The following is a 22,182-nucleotide window of genomic DNA, read 5'->3' as shown; positions in this document are numbered from 1 at the left end:
CAAATTTTGTATTGTTCGATACATATGCGTACCGAACCGAAAGCACTGTATCGAACGGTTCAATATCGATACGAATATCGTTGCACCATAAATAAATACACACACACACACACACGAAAAGTTACAGAAGCAGAAAAATATCAAATGCACTCATTCTTTTTATTATTGGTCCAATATATCAGAAAAACCCCAATTTGTGTTAAAGATAAATTGCATCAAAAACAACATCAATGTACAAGCTTATTTATAATTACAACAAAATTGTTATTAACATCCAAATGTACAATAAGGGCTCTGAACGTAAACAGCACACAATGAGGAGGAACAGAGGTTTTAAAAAAAAACAAAACCATAACAGACAAAAAAGTGATCTGAGGTTTAGACTGACTTGGTCGCTTTTATTAATCATGTGCTGAAAATCAGATCTTATCTTCATGTGCGAATCCACGCTGCCGGGACGATGAGAGGAAGAGTGAGGCATTGGGGGTGGAGGATGTTTGGCCTGGAAATATTTGAATGAAAACTCTCCCCTCCAACAGGCTCATAACAGACGTCCCTGTTTGAAGGATTTAACCTGAATCAGCTTCATATACAGCATTTTTTGAATGTGTCTCAACTGACTTTAGACCAGTTTGTTTTCAATTTTTCAGCAAATTAAATTAGAAAGAAAAACAATTTTTTTCCCCAGCAGAAGTTTCTGCCAGGGCCTTGAGCTACATATTTAGTGCAAAACAATTCAGCAGGCACATGTAGTATAATAATAATAATAATAATAATAATAATAATACTAGGGCACTGGCTAATAGAGAACATTGATCACACTAAACAGAGCTATTGTTGGAGGTTTAATGTGCATCAAAAGTAAATCTGTTTTGGTTGTGGCAGGTTTACACTGTTCGTGCACATCTCTAATCCCTTTTAAATCTTTATGCACTCATATAAATCCCAAAGATGCCCTCCAGTTTCATAAATGTGTGTCTCACATGTCAATTACTTCATTTACACCAAAGCGATGCTCTACAGATGCACCAGTGCCTAATGATAAGAAATCAAGTAACAACAACAACTCACAATCCTCAGCAGATACCAATGTTATACCTTAAACAGAACAGGAAATGTGTTTTTCAAGCTTTATTATATTTATTTGTTTTAGTTTTTTTTGTAATATTTATGCTACATTTCATCCAGTTACTTCTCAAACTGCACTCAGGGTTCAGTGAGTTTTAGCTACAAGCAAACATTTAATGTTTTTAAACCGATCTGGGGTTTTCTTTAGTATAAACAGATGTATGATCCCTTTAATTGATAAAAGCTGGCACCTGATGTGTTTGTATGAGTACAATCAATGTGGGAGCAGCTACAAATACTGCTCAATAGCACTACTAGTGGACTACTACTAGAACTTTACAGTCAAACTCTAAGGTTTGAGCTATTCAAATGCAATGGAGTTATTATAGGACAACAGTATGGGCAAAAATGATCGTAGTAAATCTTTGGATTTTCCCTTTTAGCCCTGGTGCATCCATAGGCCGCTCCACTGCAGCTGCCTCCGTCCATAAAGATACTTTTTATTCACATTGTTGACTTCTACTAGTTACAGAGTAGCTGCTTCACTCTTTTAAAGCTTAAGGGTAAAATGTGAAAGGCAAAAGTAGATAAGGACAATAAAAAAAGAGAGAGAACAAAATAAACCCAGTTCACTGGCAGCTGCAGACGCCTCGTCGGGATGCTGCAGCGCTTGCATTTGGTTGCATGGAGGCGCAGGCTCAGTAATGTGACGGCTACTTTACTTGATTGTAACAAAATCTGAAAGCAGCTCTAGTCTGGAAATCCTGTCAGTGAAGGAGAAACTCTTAACCAACAGGAGGACAAAACGTGGTGACTGTGGAAATGTCACATGACTGAGTCTGCCTGGGCGTCATTGGTCAGGTTTTAGCTACTTTCAGAGTAAAAGGAAAGCAGAATAAGCTTTCCTGTGTTGGCAGTAAATCAGAAAGTTTTAAATATTATGATTGCAGTGAGGGGATTTTTCCCATTCAGGAGTTGGAAAATAATAAAGGAGTGTGATGCAAAAAGTGTGCCTCACATACAGGGCTCCACCTCATTATCCCATGAGTCACAGCTGAGCAGATTGCTAACAGAGCTGCACCGCAGAGGGTTTCCACGCTGTTCAGTACCTCAGTCTCAGCCCGTTTGGTTAAAACAGGCAATTTAAGAATTTAAAGTAATGTGTTGCATCGCTCAGGGTGTCGTTTTTTGTTTGTTTGTTTTTTGCAATGTCTCACTCTTAACATGACACAGCAGGGATTTTTCCACTAGCCCCAGAGGTTTTAGTTCCTCTGTAAGCCAGCAGCATGAACACACTGACACCTTATATTCAGGATTCATGGCTTTCTTAGGGATGGTTATGCATGCTTCAGTGCAGGGTTTTATCACTTAGGCAAGGAAATAATAATAAGTTAATTTAAAAAAAAAAAAAAAAATCCAATGGTAAAGCATTTACGTCTTCTTACCACTGGAGCCTTTACCTTATTATTATGAACCAAATGCACCGTTAACGTCACCAACTGAGGTAAGTCTTTGCTTAAAGAAGAAGAGGAAGGGTATAAATGGGAATGGTGAGAGAAAGACGATATCAAGAGAAGCCAAAAGAGGTAGCTCACTTCTTCACTTCCCCCTCATTTCAAAAGCATGGGAGAAAACTATTAAGAGCTTGGCCACAAGGTGGAGCCGCTGTTCTCTTAAAAACTCCACCTTCCACAAAGTGACCTCTCAGACAAACCTCAGCGTTCAGCTCAGACGCCCATAGAAGCTTGTTGCCATCACTTAAAAAAAACAAACAAAAAAACAAACAAAAAACTTTTTGCTACCTGTAACTTAAAAATCTGAGTTATAATCTCAAAATTTCAAGTTATTTTCTCATAAATTTGAGTTAGTGAGACCAGAGATTATAGCCCAAAATGGTGATTTATAGATGGCAAGACCTTGTTTTCTTCTGTAGGCACCTTCATCGTCATCGCTGAACACTGTTTATCTCCATTTATCTGTGAGGGTTTGTAGCAAAAAACAAAAACAAAAACCAAGACATACTAAAGTGTCCCTTAGGGAAAACACGCAGAGGTCCCACTTGAACATTTTTCACATACCACCTGATTTTTGTGGGTTATTTTTAATAACAGGTGCAGGAACGACAGGGGTGAAGTTTGTGACCTTTGGTAAAAGTATAGAGTAAAAAACAACAGGTGTGGTGCTTTGAGTACAAGAGAGTAAATTCCTGTTCATTCACTGTCGTATTTCCCAGAGGCTTTTACAACCTGGCAGGACAAAGAAAAAAAAAAAAAAACATCTTGAGGATGTTTTGAACACATCTGAAACAAACCTAAGATACTTCATAGACCCACACAGCAGCAACACCTTCATGAACAGTTTTCTCAGTATGAAAATGGGAGAGCGTTGAGTAAGAGACTGCGGTTAAATAAATACAAAGCAGCGTTGGCAACCGACTGTTAACTCGAAATATAAAGTAGAAAAAGTCAAAAAAGAAACAAAAACTATACATAGTAGGTTTCTCCTCTTTTCCTAGCTGTCCTCGAATGCACCGTATGTTTCCTCCTTAGCGGACCAAAATCTTAGAGGGAGACGACTCCCCTCATAGAATCATCTCACAGGAGAACAGGGGCCCCGAGTCCAGCAGGTAAACCTGCTGCCCTGTTGGTCTTTTTCCGTGGCATGAACGAGAGAGTGTGTGTGGAGAGACGGAGAGAAAGAGATAGAGAGATGTTTCAGTTCGTCTCACTCGTTTTGTCTTCAGTCTGTTTGTCCTGGAGGAGAGTTATGAGCGACTCCCACGCTGCCTGGCACTGCGCAGGGCGGAGAAGGACGAAGAGTCGGCCGACGTGGGGAAAGAATGAGGTAAAAGGGAAAGATTGGAATTATTTAGGTGAGTTCTGAGGCTGCTCTGAAAGATTTATGTTTGTAAAAGTCATGTTTTCACAGTGAGAGCTCAGAAATCTGTACAGTGATTCCACACATCTGCCACAGAGGCTGCTGAGGATCTACCAGATAATAAAAAAAAGTCAGATGGCTCTAGCACTCACACATGAGTACAAAACAGTCTCTACGGGCTAATGAGCGAATGCGCTTGAACAGTTTCAGAGAAATTTCAGGGAGGATAAGGCTAACAAACTAAATACTGTTTGTTATTTTTATGCATTGAAAAATAAACATACACAAGATCATGAGATCATGAGAAGAACAAATAAACAACCTTTGTAATTAAAGCACATGAAAGAAACAAGATGAGAATTTGTAGTCCATCTTCTTGAGATCATTATATTGTTAGCAAGTCTTTCACACCTTTCCTAGGCCTCATGACATCCTACAGTTGTAGTCAAGAAAACGGGACAGGAGGTAATTATGTGGACTGACTGCACGCCTGCTCATCCTAAGCATGTGCGTTTTCCACGTAGAGAAAACCAAAAACAAGGTGAGAGTTGTGCGTAATCAGTGCAACGACGGCGACCAACAGTTAAAGTTCATTTATAGTAATACTGAGTTGTGCTCGCATCATTAAATAATATTTCTCTAGTCTACATAAACTTTTTTTTAAACTCAAATAATAAGAAACTGAAAAAATGAACCTGTTTTTTATATCTTAAATTAAGTGCAGACTCTGTACGCATGAATAGATGGGATCACTTTGGAGAGAGGTTAGCGTTTGTCTTCTTGTCATCTGTTGACCCTCCCCCCCCCCGACGGCTGCACATCATTTAGCGTCTCCCTAACTGCTCCACTGTTTTCAGTCTTTATGCCACTATAAAACTGGAAACACTGGTATCAGTGGGAGTGTCTCCGGTGACCTTTAAGAACAGCTCGTGTGCTGCCTGAGGCTAAAAGCTGGAGTGTTTTTACAGAAATTACACAGGCGTACCTTTTCATAATGGGTGACGTTTTTGTCGGCCATGCCGGTGAGAAGCTGCTTGAAGTCTTGTCTCTTGTTGCTCTGCCAGCGCTCCCAGTCTGCCTTCAGGTCAGCGTTGAAACACTCCATTTTGTCCTGGCATTTCTCTACCTCCGCTGGTATCTGGTATAACACAAACAACATCAGCTACAGGAGCCATAGGGGACATAATACAGGACTAATTTACAGGACAAGAATCACAAACAACATCGCCGCTCGAGCGGTGCAGGAGCGTTGGTGGGGATGGGGTGTGTATTAAATCCTGTGATGTTTGTATGGGCAAAAGATAAAAATGAACAACTTTATTTAACATCCGACAAATCTAACCTGGTCACCTGAAGAATGATCTCTTAACTTGTAATTTATTAAGTTTTCAATTCTAAGAATGCCAGTGAAAAGTAAAGACGCTCCCAGAAGTGACAAATGCAGAAACGGCAGATTCAGATGAAAGGAAGGGGAAGGCTCACGGGCGTTCTGTCCTCTTGTTTGCGCAATACGGCTGCTTCTAGACGGCCTTCGTACTCCGCTTGGCTCTGGTCTCGCTTCCTTAAAACATTCTGTAAACAGACAGAGAAGGTCATACGTTTTATTTTGCACCCTTAATGTGACACTGTCCGAAGTATTTTATAAGAAAGACAACATGTGCAAACTGTTAAACTGAGACAGAGATGCTGAATCAGGAGCTTGGCGAGGACAGGACATGACACATGCAGAATCTCACACCATACTTCCTCTATTCAGGTTCAAAGGTGATGAAAGCAGTCGCTGCTCGACTGTGTGCAGGCAGAAGGACTCGCACTTTATGCTGTTCTGGGTAAATTTCTGCCCCCGCGTATCTTCCTTATGTTCTCCGCTATAAATAAATGAAACTAATCCACGGTTAAACATTACACATTTTTAAGCTTGTGCCTGCGAACCAAGCAGAACTGCCGTTTCCACTCTTTTCCATCCAAAACCTATAAATGTGTTTACAGTGGAAAACTTCAGTAGAACTTTCCTCTGCTAATTTTAGCTCAGCAAACCAGACATCTTTTTTTCTTTTTAGTTTGGAAAGAAACAGGCAAAAATATTTTAATTTCACATAAGTTTGCTTCTTTTTGTCACTAGGTTTGAGACAATGACACGGTTTTTGTAGTTTTGCCTCTCTCTGCCTGCACAGTCGAGATGTGGTTGAAGTGCAGATGTTCTGCTTTAATTCTGGTTTAACAAAATAACTGTTGAGGAATATTGCTATGTTTATACACAGACCCCACATCTCCACAGGCTCAAAACTAACTGGACAAGCTAACATCATTTTATGAGGATTGTCATGAAACCCTTTTGCAGTCAATGACCACCCAAAGTGTAGAACCTATGGACATCACAAAAAGCTGTGTTTCCCTTCCAGGCCTTTATTTTATCCTTCAGTGGGTTTTTTGCCTTCAGTAACTGAAAAGCACGCTCTGGAGTGACATCAGGTTGACTTTTAAAAACATTCCCTTTCTTTGCCTTGAGAAACCCCCTGGTTGTTTTGCTTTGCGTCATTATCCATTTGTACTGTTAAACACTGTCTGATCAGTTCTGCCCCATTTTGCTGAGTGTACGGCCCTGTATGACTCCCAATTCACCCTGCTCGTCTATCAGCAGCATCAATACACATTAGTGCCCTGGTTTCACAGGCAGCCATAACAGATGATGTTGTATGCTCCAGGTCAGGAGCTGTTTTTGTTTCACTTCCCATCATCCCATCATTCTGGTAAACGGTTCATCAAAGAAGTTTTTTGGCCAATACTAATCTGGTCCTCGTGCTCCAGAGTGTAACCAGTGGTTTGCGTCTTGTTGTAAACCCTCTTTATTTACACTCATGAAGGCATCTCTTGATTTTAGACCTTGACAATGATGTACGCACCATCTCAAGAGTGTTCTTGGCTTAGTTAGATGTTGTGAAGGGAGGTTTTCTTGGCCATGGAAATAATTCTGTCATCATCGACTTCAGTTGTTTTCTGTGCTCTTTCGGGTCTTTTGGTTTTGATGAGCTTGCCAGGGCTTTCATTCTTTTCAAGCAAGTTAAGCAACTCTCTCGCTTTGTCTTTTCAGCCTAACAATCGCTTTTTTCACTTGCATATCTCTTTGGACTTCATGTTGATCTTTTATCTGTCATGAAATAACAAGAGAACAGGCCTCATCTGGCCATGAATGTTATCATCAGCCAATTAATTACTATGAGTTAGTATAAAATGTCCAAAAAATTCTAAACAGTTAACGCTAAATTTTTGTTTAACCTACACCCGGGGACTAATTAGCAGAAATTAGAACACTTTATTTTGTTCCCTTTTCTTGACACATCAAGCAGACGTTACACGTTTTTAGTGCCACCAACTCCCTACCTTCATTGATTCGATGTAGAGAATGTATTCTCTGAGCACGGGTAGAAAGTCCTGGCCCATGTTCTCGCTCATGTCCTCCAGCGCGCCGCAGCACGTCGTCACACAGCCAGCCACGCCCTCCAGAGGGCGCTGCAGCTCCTCCTCTGACCCCGCCCAACTGGCATAGACTGTACCATACTCGCGTAGCTCAGTTAGATACTCTAGTCGAGAGATGGGGTGAAAGAGTTGGTTAGGTCAGATCTGACTTCTTAAAGTCAGAGTTACTGCAGAGTACTAGTGCTGGGAAATAAATCACAGCAAAGCCACAAGCATAGTTTTTTTTTTACACTATTGTTTTTAACTTATTTTCTGTACAGCACTTTGGTCTTGTGCTGGGTATTTTAAAGTGCTTTATAAAAAAAATTGGATTGGATTACACTCCATCACCTCACAGGTCTTTATTATTTACAGTCATCAGTTTCCATCTTATCTCCTCTAACAAGGCCGCCGCGGACAGCCACTGGTCTACAACTTGAACAGATGGTGCCGAGCAGCACTTCACGTGGCTGGTGGCAGTTATTTACACAGTCACTTTTCATGCATGAGTTAGGCCTGCAGTTATCAACCACAAGGCCCAAAGGTCTGTGGATTCCTCTTCAAACAAACACACTCCACAGTCAATACTGCATATCAACTCATCCTAAAACTCATTGCTTGTGTCCCCGGTACAGACTGGACGATCGCACATGAAATTCAAACGCCGATGCTACAAAATGCTACCAGCAAAATGGCCAAGAAACGTAATATAAAGAGCAAGCTCCAATGCACTATATGCACTCGTTGCTTGCTGGTGCCTAAAATACACATTTGGAAGAAGTAGCCTCGATGAAGTTCATCTGTAACCACAAGCACAGTGGTAAACATACAAATAGCTCCTCTATAGTCACTGAGGCTACGCTGCAAAGAGCACAGCACCATATGAATTTGGCTGCTTCCTGCGTGTGCCTAAAATACACGAATGGGGTAAGCAACTCTAGAGAATTTAACTCTTTATCCAGCCATAGTGCTTTATACATCTAAGGGTCAGCATGGAGTTTAATATATTTGGTAAAATAAAAACATCCTATACAAACGAAAGCTTCTCTTCTGGTTTTTAGCTTCTTCTTTTTTTTTTTATGATTCAGCATAATTATTTCTCCTTTTGTGGGTTTAATTTAGAATGGAAAAAAATAGATAAACAGTTCACCATATGTAACAGCAAAGGTGTCGGGGACTTTTGATGATGATACGAGCCTCCTACGCCTCCTACATGAGGTATTTCAGGCATGTCCAGCTAAGAGAAGACCACTGGCCAGCCAGGACACTCTGAATAGGTTATGTCTCCCTGGCTAGCCTACAAACACCTCAGATTCTCTCCAGAAAAGCTGGGCAGGTGACTGATGAAAGGCATGTAAGGGCATCTGTGCTCAGACTTCTCTGGAAAATAGATGAAGGAGGAAGAATTATCATGCTTAAATAATATTTCCTCGGCCCCTTACCTGATTGCTCTTTGAGGATCCTCTGAGCGATCCGGTCGATGGTTCCCAGTTTCTGGTTAAAGGTGTCCAGGTACTCTCCCATGGCGCAGAACTCAGGAGGTCGCACTCGCAGCTTGTAGCCTCCAGCCACGTTCTTCACAGACTCACCCACTTTGGATAGCAGGGCCAGACCCTGACGTTTGTTGAGGTCCTGCGAGCAACAGCATGATCTTGATATAAATAGGCAGCCACATAAGTTTCAAAAGGTTAGACAGTAAAGAAAATATGATGGTAATCGTGTCTCCTCTCCTCTTCTCAGTGGAGATCGAGTATTGGTGGCGATTAAGACCATTTGAAGGTCTTTCGTCTTAAAGAGAGCAACAAAAACTTTGCTTAAAGACATTTTAAGCAAGGAAATAAGAGGTCTAAATTTTGTGGTTTTATATTTTTCTGAAAGCTTACAGCTGAGGTTGAGCCTTTTGAATTTTCATTTATCACGCAACAGCACTCATGATTTTCCTTTCTTTTTGACCTATATTCATATATTAGTGGGACTGCTTTTCTTCATGGGAGACCCCCATCTCACCTTGGCAGACAGGAAAGCATTTAGATGAGGGTTGAAGGAGAGGACGGGGTGGTCTGCAACTCGTTTCAGGAACTTGTCCAGGGCCTTCATCCTCGTCTCCACAAACTCCTCGGAAAAACGATCGACCACGCCCTTCATCACAAACTTCTCTGGTAACGGCTGGAGATGGGAGGACGACGGCAGAGCGGGGACAAGACCGGAGTGCAAAAGAGAGCGTGAGAGGTTTCTAATTGGCAAGTGGCACAGCTGGTTGCAACAAAGCTCGTGTAACCTACTGGGATGAGGTGGGTCGGCTGGCTGTCCTCCAGCTTGGTCCTCAGCCAGTCAAAGTCCTGATAGCGCCGCCGAACAGAGTAGTCCGGCAGGTCAAACTCTATCCGTGTTGTCTGAGGAAGAACACACACAAACATTTCTAAATGAAATTCTTCATATAAAAAAAAGGAAGAAAGAGCTAGAAAAATCCAGCATGTGACAAGGTGGTAAAGTCAAACAGGTCCATGAACGCAGCCTTTTGTGGCCGAGTAAATTTTACACCGTTTGTGAGTTATTTTGTAACAGTTTAAGTTAATTTAGAAAGAAAGAAATGGGAAAATCATTTAGTATTCACACTAGGCAGTGCATGTGTACACACACAAAAATGCACTTCCTGTCTCTCTGAACATCAAGGGTCAAAGGTTGCTTGGACATGTCTCCCCACTGAATCGGTTTATGTCATTAAGCGCTGAAGAAAAAAAAAAAAAAAAAAAACAAAAAACAGAGGATCCACCCGCTAAACACAAGTTACAGAATCTCCCTTGCGGAATATCATTTTCCAGGAAAGGTTCATGTATCTGAAACGACCCGTTTTATCAGGACACAAGCAAATTCAGGTCTAACCGGTTCATTCCATCTCAAATAAATTATTTAAACATTTTCTGCACAACCACCTCTGATTTACTTGAAACCTTTATGGTTTTAAAATGTGGACATACATACATTGTGAAATTTTAGCCTCATATATCAAATATTTTTCTAGATTTTTATTTTCGGGCTTACCCTCCTTCTCGCGAAACCCGCAAAATAAATTGCACCAGGCAATCTGTCACATAATTGTCCCTTTGTTTCACTGTGGGTTCAGAATTTGGTGTCCATGCCTTTCTAACAATGGACAATGCAATAACAACAGCTTTACAAACAAAAAACTCATATACACATAAAAGTGTAGATTTAACAGATTTAACACATGAGTTCTGCTCCAGCATCCATTTCTCTCTTTGTCTGGAGGTGGCAACATTCTCTTGCCTGCTGCTGCTCCTGTGACAAAAGCTGGCAACTATAACTAATGTACATTTCTACATCACAGTATTTTTGAGATAAAACATCAGTGTGTCTGTGGCTTTAAACTGGAGGTTAACAACAGCAATCTCTTAAAACAGCAGAAATTAAGAGATGTGAAAACTGAATTTAGAAAAAAAAAAAAAAAAGGGGGCTCAGTGATTAAACAGACAAAATACACCCACTGCAATATATAAGAGTCTATGAGCTGTCACCATGTAACCTTTCACAGCTTCATCAAGAAAAGCCTGATTCCTATCTACACATCTTAAGTTGTTAAAGTGCTCTGTGGACAAAGCCCATACAAATGTGTCAAGTGTATTTTCCTCTGTTTACATCCTTGTTAGGTAGCTTCCCTACCTGTGCTGCTGCACTGCTACACAGTCATAAAAACAATGCACTGCAAGTCAAAAACACCACAGAGTATCTTTAACTTACACCTTCCTCACTGGTATGTTTTTCTAATTAAATATTCATTTTAACACTACAGCACAGGATTTTTCAGAACCTCCAGCAGCTGCATTAAAGCTCTGCGCCATCATTAAATGCAGGTCGAAGAAAAAAGGAAAAAAAAAATACAAGAAAACACTAAATAAAAGTTTAATTAAGCAATTATTTTCTATAAAATAAAACAGAGTTTGTTCACATTATCATGACACCAGCCTGTAGCAGACCTTGGTGGAGACTCTGTAAGTGATGTAGGTCTCCATGGTGGAGACGTGTTTCTTTGGGTCGTCGACAGTGACGAAAAGGTCGTGGGTTTCTGTGTCGGCGTAGGGGTCCCTGCCATCTGAGTCCAAGTCGTCGTCCAGCTGCAGCCTGTTGAACAGCACGGACGCAGAAGCCGGACTCGGCGTCTCAACCGGCGTCCCGTTGGTCAGCCCCACTTCCTGCATGTGAACAGATAACCACAACATCATGACACCAAAATACAGATGCTGCACTCTGCAAACAAAGAGTAAAACACAGATCCCGATGCTGCCACTGCAGTTTTTTTTCCCTCTCTGTCAATGGCGCTCTTGTTAGGCCCGTGCAAACATCCTACATCTCCTACACTGTCCTAACTGAATGATGGATAATGGGAGGGAAACAAACAGCTCTGGCATGAAATACTGAGAATTTTTTTTTATCTTATCTTCCAAGTAAATATATAAAAGTCACTGCTTTCCAAGGGCCTTACTTAAGAAATAATAGTTTAGAAGACTAACTAAGAGGTGCTGCTAACAGTAGAGGTGCAGTCTCAGGAGTGCACTGGGCCAATATCCCGCACTGTATGTTGGGAGAAAATTGATCATGAATTATTAAAGCTGTACTGGCATGGAATTGAAGTTGAGAAGATTTTAATGCTGTTCTATTATCTTTTTGTTGAGCACTTTTGGATGCATATTGCAGGAAAACGCATGTATTCTTTTATTTTTATTTATTAGTCCTTTATTTATCCAGGTAAAAAAAATCTCATTTCCAAGAGAGACCTGGCATCATGGCAACAAAAGTCAAAATACATGTACCACATAAGTATATAACACTTAAAACAAATACAATATCCCATACAAACATGTGAAAAATATACAATAACAGATCAAATTAAGAGCGACATTAAAAACAATCACATTGAGTAAAAGAGTTATTCTCTCGTTCCTTTAAGATGGACTTAAACTCCCCCAAGGTAACCAATTCTGATACTTTCAGTTCCTTCTCCAGATTCAGATCCAGGAAGCAGGGGCAGCGTATCTAAAAGCCTTTTCCCCCAATTCTGTTCTGATTCTTGTCTAGAAACATGTAAATAAGGGGTGAAAATATCAGTGGTGCAACCAAAAACTGCACAAAGGATCATTTTTGTTAGCAGGAAACAACATAACACAAACAGTTTTATTATGGACCGCTGGAATGAGGACTTGTAATGTAACATTTGATTTTCTGTGAACTTCTGGTGACAAATCTCAGCGGCTGTCAGAGTCTTCTATGGCATCACATGAGAAAAGGAACTACTTTCGTTGTGTGAGAGGCTCATGTTCAAGCACAATTACCTTTTCTTTAAAAAGAAAAAGAAAAAAAAGAAAAAGAGGGTCTGTGGATAAATTTCTACTTCAATCGCTGTCAAAAGAAGTGCTTTCCCTCAGTTTGTCCACACAGTTTCTTCACACTGCTTTCACTCATTGCTGTGCACACAGAAAACACACACACGGGCGCTGATGCTGTAAATTCTCTCTTTTTTTTTTTAAACACTTTGGTGCTAACCTGCTTTGGTAATCACAGTTGAGATAATTGCATTGGGCTGATGTTAATAAGCAACAGGAGAGTCCAGTACGCACTGACAGTGAGGAGGAAAATAAGAAAACTGTATGTGTCTAACAGACACGGCAGAGCTGACAGATGTTTGTGACAACCAGTCCCGGCATTGTGGCCAATCAGCAGATATTTAGAGCACAGGTGTTACTAAATACATCAAGTGCCACGACAGCATGTCAGTGAGTCACCAAGCACCGAATGGAATTTAACCCTCACCATCATCAATGTAATATTTCCACCTGAGCTTTTTTTTGTTATCACTAAATAACACCAGCTGCTCCTTAAGGACATGTTTGCATATTTTAAACACTTATGGTCACGCCTAAAATATGAACTTGCCAACTTAAAAAAATTATACATGTTTATGTTAACACAAACTACCTGTGCCTGTTTTTGCAGGTTAAAGCTGCAGCAAGTAGGACCTATGCTGCTGTGATCAGTTGTTTTGCTGTCCCAATGCCTGCAATTGTGCCACTTGTGAACTTGCTAAATTTGCTCATGCAACCACTTTCATACTCTCTCTCAGACCTCAAAGTGACACAATGTAAATCCTTGCTTTGTCCTATCAACAGCCCAGACCTCAAAATAATCAAATGAACATCAAAATCAGTAATAAAGAAAATGTGCACTTCAATTTTTATGTGACTGATCCAATCTAGCACCACTTTCATACCCCTCCCTACAGACCAACATGGGCACACGCCTATTAGATAAATCTGTTGCATCGGTACACACACCGACAGATGCAATTGGGATTTTTAATCATAAAAGAAAGCCTCCATCTGTCATTATCTTTTTATACATATGATGTGTTATTGCTCACCTGCCCACCCTCAAATTTTTTTGCCGTGGATGTTTGTGTATTTTTCAAGATTGGGCGTCCATCTCCCCCACAGACTTTGGGATCGAACCTTTGACTCATCACATTTGCGTTTGTCCACTCTACCTGAGTGAATTCTACTTCCTTTGCACTTTTTTGCTCTTTGTACTGTTCACCTGATCTGGTCTGAAACAGCCTGTGATTGTCCAAAGTCTTCCATCATTGACCAGAGTTTATGAAGCCTGAAAACAGACAGCAAGGGAGGTGCAGGAGTCCAGTTCCCTTTTGATTAGTTCCCACTCAGACCACTTGAGCTGCAGTATGCTTAATGGGTTATTGTGGTGTTTGTTTCCTACAGCTTCTTTAAGGAACTAAAAGCACCCTTAGGCATGCAATTTCGGTGTTTAACATTATACACCAGATCCTAAGAAAAATAAGATCTCTTATCTAAATAGAATGATATTAGACCTGCTCTGGAGCCTGTGGCATTTCCATTTTGTTAAAATGACTGGACAAATGGTTTGACAGGAGCCAGACCCATTTGGCCTGGGTAATCATGTACAAGGAAAAGCCACAACCATAATGATGCCAAGAAGCTTCATACTGGCAGTATTACAGCATCTCCTGTAGGCAATAATTAACCTCAGTATCAAAGTGGTTGCTACAGTTGTTACTACAGTAAACACAGCAGCAGCAGAAGCAGGGAGAATAAAAGCCATGTGATATGCTTGGATGGCCCAACTTTGTTTACTCAGCTCACCGGGGTTGAGATGGATGCCATGCCCACGTACACACATAATCCATCTTAAATACGGTTTTACTTGCGAGTTTGTGTCGATTAATTTGGGCAAGATATCCAAACTAGGTGAATTTGCTGTTTCAGCACTGATTTAGTGGCAGACTCAGAGGGTTCAGCCATGTGCTCTAAAACCTCAAATGCAAACAGAAATGAGTGTTTTCCACAGTTTCCTCTTTAAACTTGCATCGGTTTTCTCCTACTTATTAACAGGGGGAATGATAAACACTGGCGTCAGCCGTAAAACACTTTAATCAAAGAGGGGTTTTGTTTGGGTAAGCGTCCTCTTTCCATCCCCCACCGTCGGTGAAGCCCCATCAGATCCTACCTTATCCCTTCCACCGCTGACGTTGACATCTGGCCCGGGGGAGAGCGGCTCCTCGGCGGCGGACAGCGGGTGGAGAATCTCCGTGATGGGCTTTTGCCCCGAGCTGGCCAGGCCTCTCGGAGCGCTGATACTCATTGCGTGGAAGGCGGGAAGACGTGGCCGGGTATCTAAGGAGGTAACGGCTGTCCGTTTCTCCGCGGCCGTTACGGTTCTGGAGACAAAAAAGAGGCTTTCCCCCCCTCCTCCGTTCAGGGTCTCTTCAGCTGAGATGTTTCACTGGTTGCTTGACCACAACTGTCAGCTGACTCCTACTGCGCAGTTCCGGAAGTTAAACGAGAAGAACCTGGATGTAAACATGTCAGTCACGTGACAAATGACGAGGGAATCGCTGAAGATCGTCTACTAAGAAGATGTACGAACAGATTTGCAAGCAGATTTATATTTTACAGAAATACATGAAGAAACAAAACAGGTTATAGTTTACAAATGGCCCAGGAAAAAAACCACAAGAAGCTAAGTCAAAATTTTAAATTATTACTATATCAAAATTGCAGGTTATTGTCCTCAGATTTCAGGTTATCTCAAATTTTTAAGTTATATGCCTCAGAGTTTTGAGTTATTATGTCAGAATTCCCACTATGTCTGAAAATTTCAAGTAATGTATCTCAAAATGTCTTGTTACTATCCCAAATTCTTATTTAAATATAAAGAAATCAATTAGTTGATTATATATATATATATATATATATATATATATATATATATATATATATATATATATATATATATATATATATATATATATATATATTAGATAATTTCATATATATAAAAAAGTATATATATATATATATACTTTTTTAAATTTCCTGAATAAAGGCAGAGTGGGTCCTCTTTCCTTTGCAGTCTTTTGTAATTGTGAAACCGGTACACGCGTTTAAGAAACAAAAATGCGGTGATGCACAGATACACAGTCGAGAGTTTTATCGTCTGTTACGAAGACACTTGCTGAGGTGTCCATCACCAAGTCCTCCTGTATGGTCTATTCTCTCTAACTAACTTACATTAATCACCGTTGAGGACTTTTACCGATGAGCAGTTTCCAGTAGCGTCGAAACAATCGCAGCGGGAAGGAAACACCAAGCATTTGACCGTTAATATAACCTGTTTGGGGTTTTTTGGTGTCCGCTGTTGACCTCTCCGACTCTCTGAGATGACTACTAATCCTCCAGGACAAGGTAATTCATTTGTTTTGGGTCATTTAAGTTCTTGAGAATCGGCTGCTGAATACAGGGGCGTAACTACCAGCTCTGGATACCCTGAAACAGCCCCCTCCATGAGGGAGGAATAGGGCAAGAACCTCGAAGAATGGGAAGCGGATTTATCAGTTAACTTAGACCTAAACTTCTGGTCTCAGATATGCTTAAAAACCTTTTATTTAATTAGAAATCCCAGTCTTCAATTAATTCAATACAAAATACTACATAGAGTGCACTATACAGGTCATCGGATGTTCAAGATGGGCTTTACGTCTACCAACAACTGCTCACACTGCCAAACCAATACACCGGACAATTATATCCACGCTCTTTGGTTCTGTCCACCAGTTCAGAAGTTTTGGCGCGAGATATGTGAAGACTTATCAAAGTGTCTGAAATGTAACATTCCAATTTCCCCTTTAGTGTGTTTGTTGGGCAGCTTAGATAATGTCACTACAGAAAAGAATATCGCCCATATGGTTTTCACTGCCCTATGCATAGCCAAGAAAACAGTCCTCATGAACTGGAAAAATAAAAATAATCTTAATTCTAACCAATATAGAAATTATCTAATAGGTTACATTAGTCTTGATACAGCCTCTGCCACCACATCAGATCAATTGCTCTGGGCTCCTTTGATCAGCTCCATCACCTAGTGGGGGTGGGGGGGGTCATAGTTTGGTCCTACCTTCGCCGTTGTGATTGGTGTGGGGGTAGGGACAGGCTTGGGGCGTCGGGGGGTTCCCCAGAAGCGTCTTCCTTGGAGGGCCCAACCCGGGGTTGCGGTCATGGCCTGTTAAGGGCTCTGTTGGCTCTTAGGTGACTGTTTCCTCGTGGCTGCGTGCAGCGGGGCTAGGGGAGGGTCTGTGCTGACGGACGTGGGTTACTGACCTGGGAGCCTGGCTGTCCCTGGTTGTGTCCAGGGCAGGCGGGGTTCTGGGGGTGCTCGTCTCTGGGCTGGGGCCATGGCTGGGCCTTGGGGGCTTGGGTCCTGGTTGGTGTGTCGCCAGGGTTGTGGGTGTGTGGGTGCATGGGGGCCCAGCCCTGGAACAGGGTGCCGCCGGTGCATCAAGCCACCTGGGGGGCTCTTCAATTGGTGGGGGAGGCTTTTACATCTTACAGGATGTCTCCTCTCTCCAGGAAGTGACTCTGCAGGTGGGGAGAGATATAGGAGAGGTGGAGGAAGATCTCAGCCTGGGTGTCTATTGTCTTGTGTAGTCTGGAAGATAAGTGGAAGACGGGGTGGGTGCAGTTTTCTCTGCGGTGGGGTCAGGTGGGCTGCCCCAGGCTCTGTGGGGCCGGGCGGCACTGCTGAACTGGGCCCCCAGTCCGGATGGGCCTGGGCCCCCTTTCCCTGGTGGGTTGTAGAGTGTGGGGGTGCCTACTGGGGTCAGCAGGGGAGCTGGCCCCAGGGAGGGGCCACTCGCCCCTCCCTTCCTTCCCTCCCCATCTCCAGCTGCCTCCCTCTTCCCGCGCCACCACAATCACCCCCACATGCAGGGCCTTGGGGTAAAGATGTGTCACCAAGGTGCAGGGGAGGCATCCCCCCCCCCCCCCCCCGTCCCCTTCTGGCTGCCTGTGCCTCAATTTTATCCCACAACTTAGACATTCACATTACTCACACTCTCATAACACATACATATAGGACCTTGGTGCTGGGCATGCTACACGGAATCCAAAAGACCATCAGGGTGTATACCTCACCCCTGGCGTCGTTGCCCACCTCTCAATTTTAAATACACGTAGACATTGAGGGCTATCAGGAGGGGCTATGCGCTTACCTGCTGCTCTCTGGCAGGTAGCTCCATGCCCTCCTGGGTTTTAAAGGCACCTTAGAACACACATGCATCAACACTACATAAGAGCGGGTGGAGGGAGGTTTGGAGTCTTCTCTCACCCCCGTTCTCTGCAGCCTGTTGGAGCGGGGGGGCTAGGAGGAGTTGGCCGTTCGACTGGGGTCTGGAGTGTGGGGCCTCCCTGCTGCTGCTGAGTCGGGGCGGTCTGCCTCTCCCCACCCCAGGAAAAAGGGTAACACCACCTGGGTCTGGGTGCAGTTTCCCCCTCCAGGGGCAGGGGGACCTAGACCCGGGGCTTAGAGTACACTTGGGGAGTGTGATTGTGTGTACAGTGTCTCTTTATGTCTGTCTCCACGTTGGGTGAGTGCTGAGTAATTGCATATGAGAGCATGAGGGTGGGAATGGATGTTTGTATCTGTGTGTGCCTGTTTGTCTGTGTCCATATGTCAGGTTGGGTATCAGACGCCACCTCTCTGGGGACATCTCAGGCCCTCCAAGGTTTGGAGGCCTATCTCCCCCCACCACTCCCCCTGCCAGTGGCAGACGCCCTCAGACATCGGTGCGTTGGTGGTTCTTTGTGTTCGGGGATGGGCGTCCAGGTACCCACCGGCTCACTTCTGGTGGGTGCTTGTCGGAGCCTGGGGCTCGCTCGGGCTCCTTCGGGGGTGGGGTGCCCTCGGCCTGGGGCTCGGTCACTCTGGCACAGCTGGCTGCGGCGGAGCTTACAGGCACGTCACTGCAACCCCCCCCCCCCCTGGCTTCTGCTCCGCGGCTGCTGAGTGACCCCTCATCTGGGGCTCTCCTCAGCTCTTTCTGGGACAGTGGCGCGGCTGCCCCTCTGTTGGTCTTCCTTGGTCTCTTGTGCTCTGGGGGCCTCTGGATGTCTGGAGCCTTGATCTCCTCCATACCTGCTTCATGCCCTGGAGGACGGGGCTGTGGCTCCCCACACCCTCTAGCAGATCATTACATGAAGGAACCTGTTAAATACAAGCGCACTCACGCTCACAGGTGTACACACGGGTGCTCACACACACAAACTACACTCTTTTTGGCTGCTACCTCAAAGCACACTGTGCGCTGTCGATCTTGCGTGCTGCACAATAATATTTAATATTTAGTATTTACTGTTATCTTCACATAGATCATCGCGATGATGTTGTTTATTATATTGCTCTCTTTTTCTTTGCTTGTTATCTCTTTTTTTCTTTCTCAACAGGTGATCCAGGTGACTGATATGTGTATTTTTTGTCTGTTTGTTTTGTTGGTTTTTGCCCTTTATCACCGCCCCTCTTCCCCGCTCTTTTTCTTTCCCTCTTTCTTTCTCCCTTTTCTTTTCTCCAGTCAAGTCTGTCCCGTGTTCAGCAAATGAAAACAAAATAAACAATAAAAGCAAAGGTGAATCAAATAGACCAATACGGCAAGGCTGGGATGGTCCATTTGGTAAAGTAAATCCATTGGGTGTCTTTCTTTGCCTTTAGACAACAATTCTGATGGCAAAAAAACCAAACGGGACAGTCAAAAAAAAAAAAAGAACCTCCACGATCACAAGAATCATTTTTATTGTGTTTTCTAGTAAATCTTGCTATAAATAAGATCCTAAATAATCTTAAACACTGTTTAGCTTAATCTTTTTGGATGTTTATTCAACATTCAATTGTAATTACCCAAAAACGTGGCCATTATTAGCTGTCCCTTACTCTCTCTTTTTTTTTTTTTTTGTAATACAGCCTTCCCAAACAAGACCCGGGTGGCTATATTGGCAGAGCTGGAAAAGGAAAGGAGGCGACTGATGCAGAGTCAGTCCATGAATACTCCTGGAGCCAGGTAGGTGTAGTATAGCATAATCCAAGTAACAGAAGGGGGGGGGGTATTAAGTCTGTGTGTAAAGCTTACCTGGGACATTAGTATGTGTCATGATTTGATGTCCTCGTGTTGGCATTGGTCCTACAACATCATAATTACTGTTGCATATGGACCATCAACTACAACGGTGATGCAAAAACATGAAAGAGGTCATCCAAGGACAGGACACACGCAAGTTATGAAGGTAACTTTGGTTCTGTGAATTCCCAGACATCAAGTTGGATATGTCTCCTTGCACTGCATGCAGGTTGAGATACCATGTTATAGCCTACATCCAGTCTCTAGGAAGCTTCTTGAGCCGAGATGTTCCGAGTGACCAGCATGACTGGCAGTTTCCCGGGAATTCACAGAACCATATTTACCTCTTTCAGTTTAACTCCCACCTCCCTGCCAGTAGCATTAAACAAGATGGCTGGCTTGTATCGGCAGTGCAATAAGGAACAACAGCTGGACAGTGTTGTACAGATTTCCCCTTGTGAAACACGTTTCATTGCCATCCGAGATGTGGAGAGACTCCTGACAAATGTGGCAAATAACATCTGAGGGAACAGGTGTGCTCACCACTCCATATGCTTATTTTATTGTAAACAGTCCAGTGGGAAAGTCGATTTTTTTTGGGACACAGCTTTTCCCCTGTTGTTTCAGTTATAACATATTAAGAGATGCTCCGAGTGTGTAAAGCTCTGTGCTGCTTCAAATCCTGAAGCCTGAACTTTAATGCCCTCATTATTATGACAAGGCGCCAGTTGCCTTTTTCTTCTCTAATGTTATGACTTCACAACAATGTGACTGGACATTTGCAGCGATGGTCCTGGAACAATAATTATGATGATGTTAGAACACCAACATATAACCTGTCATTAGTCAGGCTTAAAGAGCCGAGTTCAGGCAGAACAAAAAAGACTTTGGTAATTTTCACATGCTTCCATGCCATCTTTTCCCCTTCAACACTGTAGCATCTCGCTGGCCCGGCCCAGTGTTAAGGACTTCAGGGACAACGCAGAACAGCAGCACATCGCTGCGCAGCAGAAAGCAGCCTTGCAGGTAAGACACCAGAAACGCTACTAGAAGTGCAACCACATTACCCCTCCTCATTATGAATCTTACAGTGATTACAAGCAATCCTACACAGCATACATTAGAAGAGCCTTCTGATAGGAGCCCAACTAATACTGGATTTATTTTTTATTTTTTTAGGTGTAGGTGTGTGTGTGTGGGGGGGGGACAGTGAGGTCATTGATCCTTAATGTTCCAGTCATTTATTTTACAAGTTTACTGCTTGACTCCACATCACTGTGTCCTCAGCTGTGATTACAGTTACAGTGATTACAGCTGGTGCTGAGCGTGTAAGAGCTAATCTGCTGGATAAACAAATGCCAGATCCCACATCTGTGATCTGAAATCCCAAATATTTTTACTAAGTGCTGGTGAATTAATCATTGGTTCAGGCATGCTGTCTCAAAGCTGCCTGATAGATCTGAGGGCAGCATTTCTTGTAAATTACAGTTACAAGAAAATACCAGTAAATACCAGCTGGGTATCACTTAGCAGTGCGTATGTGCTAATGTAGATTAGAGGTTAGATTTAAAAATGAGCTGCATTTAATCCTCCTTCTATATCATTAACAGTGGGAAATAACTATGATTTGTTATCAGGCTGGCAATATAAATTCAACCTCAACAAGTTAACTGATAAAACAGAATAAATGAAAACACAGATTCTTCATGTCATGCTGGTGGTGTGATTGCGTGTTTGGGTGGCCCTCTGCTGTCAAGCCTGTAGTTAACACCTTTATTTCTTTTCTTGCAGCATGCACATGCACATTCTTCAGGCTTCTTCATCACTCAGGACTCCTCATTTGGAAACCTCATCCTCCCAGTTCTTCCACGCCTGGAGCCCGAGTCTTGACGTTTTACATCCGATCTACCTTCTGGTGTGAGAGGCGCAGCTTTGGAACAAGCTGGGCGCACACCACGTCTCTCATCTTGGACAGCTGTTTGTGATGTCGTAAATGATCTCAGGGGAGTGTTAAATGACCTCTCTTATATTTTCATGACTAGGAAAGCTGGTTGCTGATTTTAGAAAACCTGCACAAGGGATCAGAAGACTGTTCTACATGGCCGTGAAACATTGCAGTAAAGGTTATATTTCGACTGTTTTCGTTCTGCTGTGGATAATAAAAATGTTGCATACATTAAAGATGATAACAGGAGTGCTTCTGGACTCTAACACACCCACTGATGTTCTTTGAGGGTGAAAGATATCAATTTAATAAATGGAGGGAAAAACCTTTTTTTGTGGTTTATTGT

General features: G+C 42.7%; 2 protein-coding genes across 2 annotated transcripts; one reads left to right on the top strand and one right to left on the bottom strand.

Moving 5' to 3' along the window:
• Positions 1-137: 137 nt before the first annotated feature.
• On the bottom strand, positions 138-15,590 carry snx30 (sorting nexin family member 30). The gene is made up of 9 exons (XM_080874461.1): positions 14,956-15,590; positions 11,397-11,612; positions 9,684-9,794; positions 9,409-9,567; positions 8,844-9,033; positions 7,327-7,526; positions 5,428-5,517; positions 4,931-5,083; positions 138-3,860 (listed from the first exon to the last, which is right to left on the bottom strand). Exons 1-9 carry the CDS (start codon positions 15,088-15,090, stop codon positions 3,783-3,785), a joined length of 1,332 nt encoding a protein of 443 aa, XP_080730587.1. The 5' UTR covers positions 15,091-15,590; the 3' UTR covers positions 138-3,782.
• Positions 15,591-15,856: 266 nt separating this feature from the next.
• LOC308392725 (SOSS complex subunit C-like) lies at positions 15,857-22,162 on the top strand. Its single transcript, XM_080875926.1, has 4 exons — positions 15,857-16,193; positions 19,738-19,834; positions 20,830-20,917; positions 21,683-22,162. The coding sequence occupies exons 1-4, from the start codon at positions 16,169-16,171 to the stop codon at positions 21,779-21,781; spliced, it is 309 nt and encodes a 102-aa protein (XP_080732052.1). The 5' UTR covers positions 15,857-16,168; the 3' UTR covers positions 21,782-22,162.
• Positions 22,163-22,182: the final 20 nt, after the last annotated feature.

This window comes from Rhamphochromis sp. 'chilingali', assembly GCF_963969265.1.
Source record: "Rhamphochromis sp. 'chilingali' genome assembly, chromosome: 2".
NCBI classification, from domain to species: Eukaryota; Metazoa; Chordata; class Actinopteri; order Cichliformes; family Cichlidae; genus Rhamphochromis; species Rhamphochromis sp. 'chilingali'.
Note: the sequence above shows the minus strand (reverse complement) of the source record. Positions and strands in the feature narration are given on the sequence as shown.

Coding starts and splice junctions, on each gene's coding strand:
- snx30 (XM_080874461.1), bottom strand. CDS start 15,090: ATGAGTATCAGCGCTCCGAGAGGCCTGGCCAGCTCGGGGCAAAAGCCC. Junction 9,034..9,408: donor ATGCTTTCCTGTCTGCCAAG/GTGAGATGGGGG, acceptor TGTTGCTCGCAG/GACCTCAACAAACGTCAGGG. Junction 7,527..8,843: donor GATCCTCAAAGAGCAATCAG/GTAAGGGGCCGA, acceptor TCTCTCGACTAG/AGTATCTAACTGAGCTACGC.
- LOC308392725 (XM_080875926.1), top strand. CDS start 16,169: ATGACTACTAATCCTCCAGGACAAG. Junction 16,194..19,737: donor TACTAATCCTCCAGGACAAG/GTAATTCATTTG, acceptor TTTGTAATACAG/CCTTCCCAAACAAGACCCGG. Junction 20,918..21,682: donor AGCAGAAAGCAGCCTTGCAG/GTAAGACACCAG, acceptor CTTTTCTTGCAG/CATGCACATGCACATTCTTC.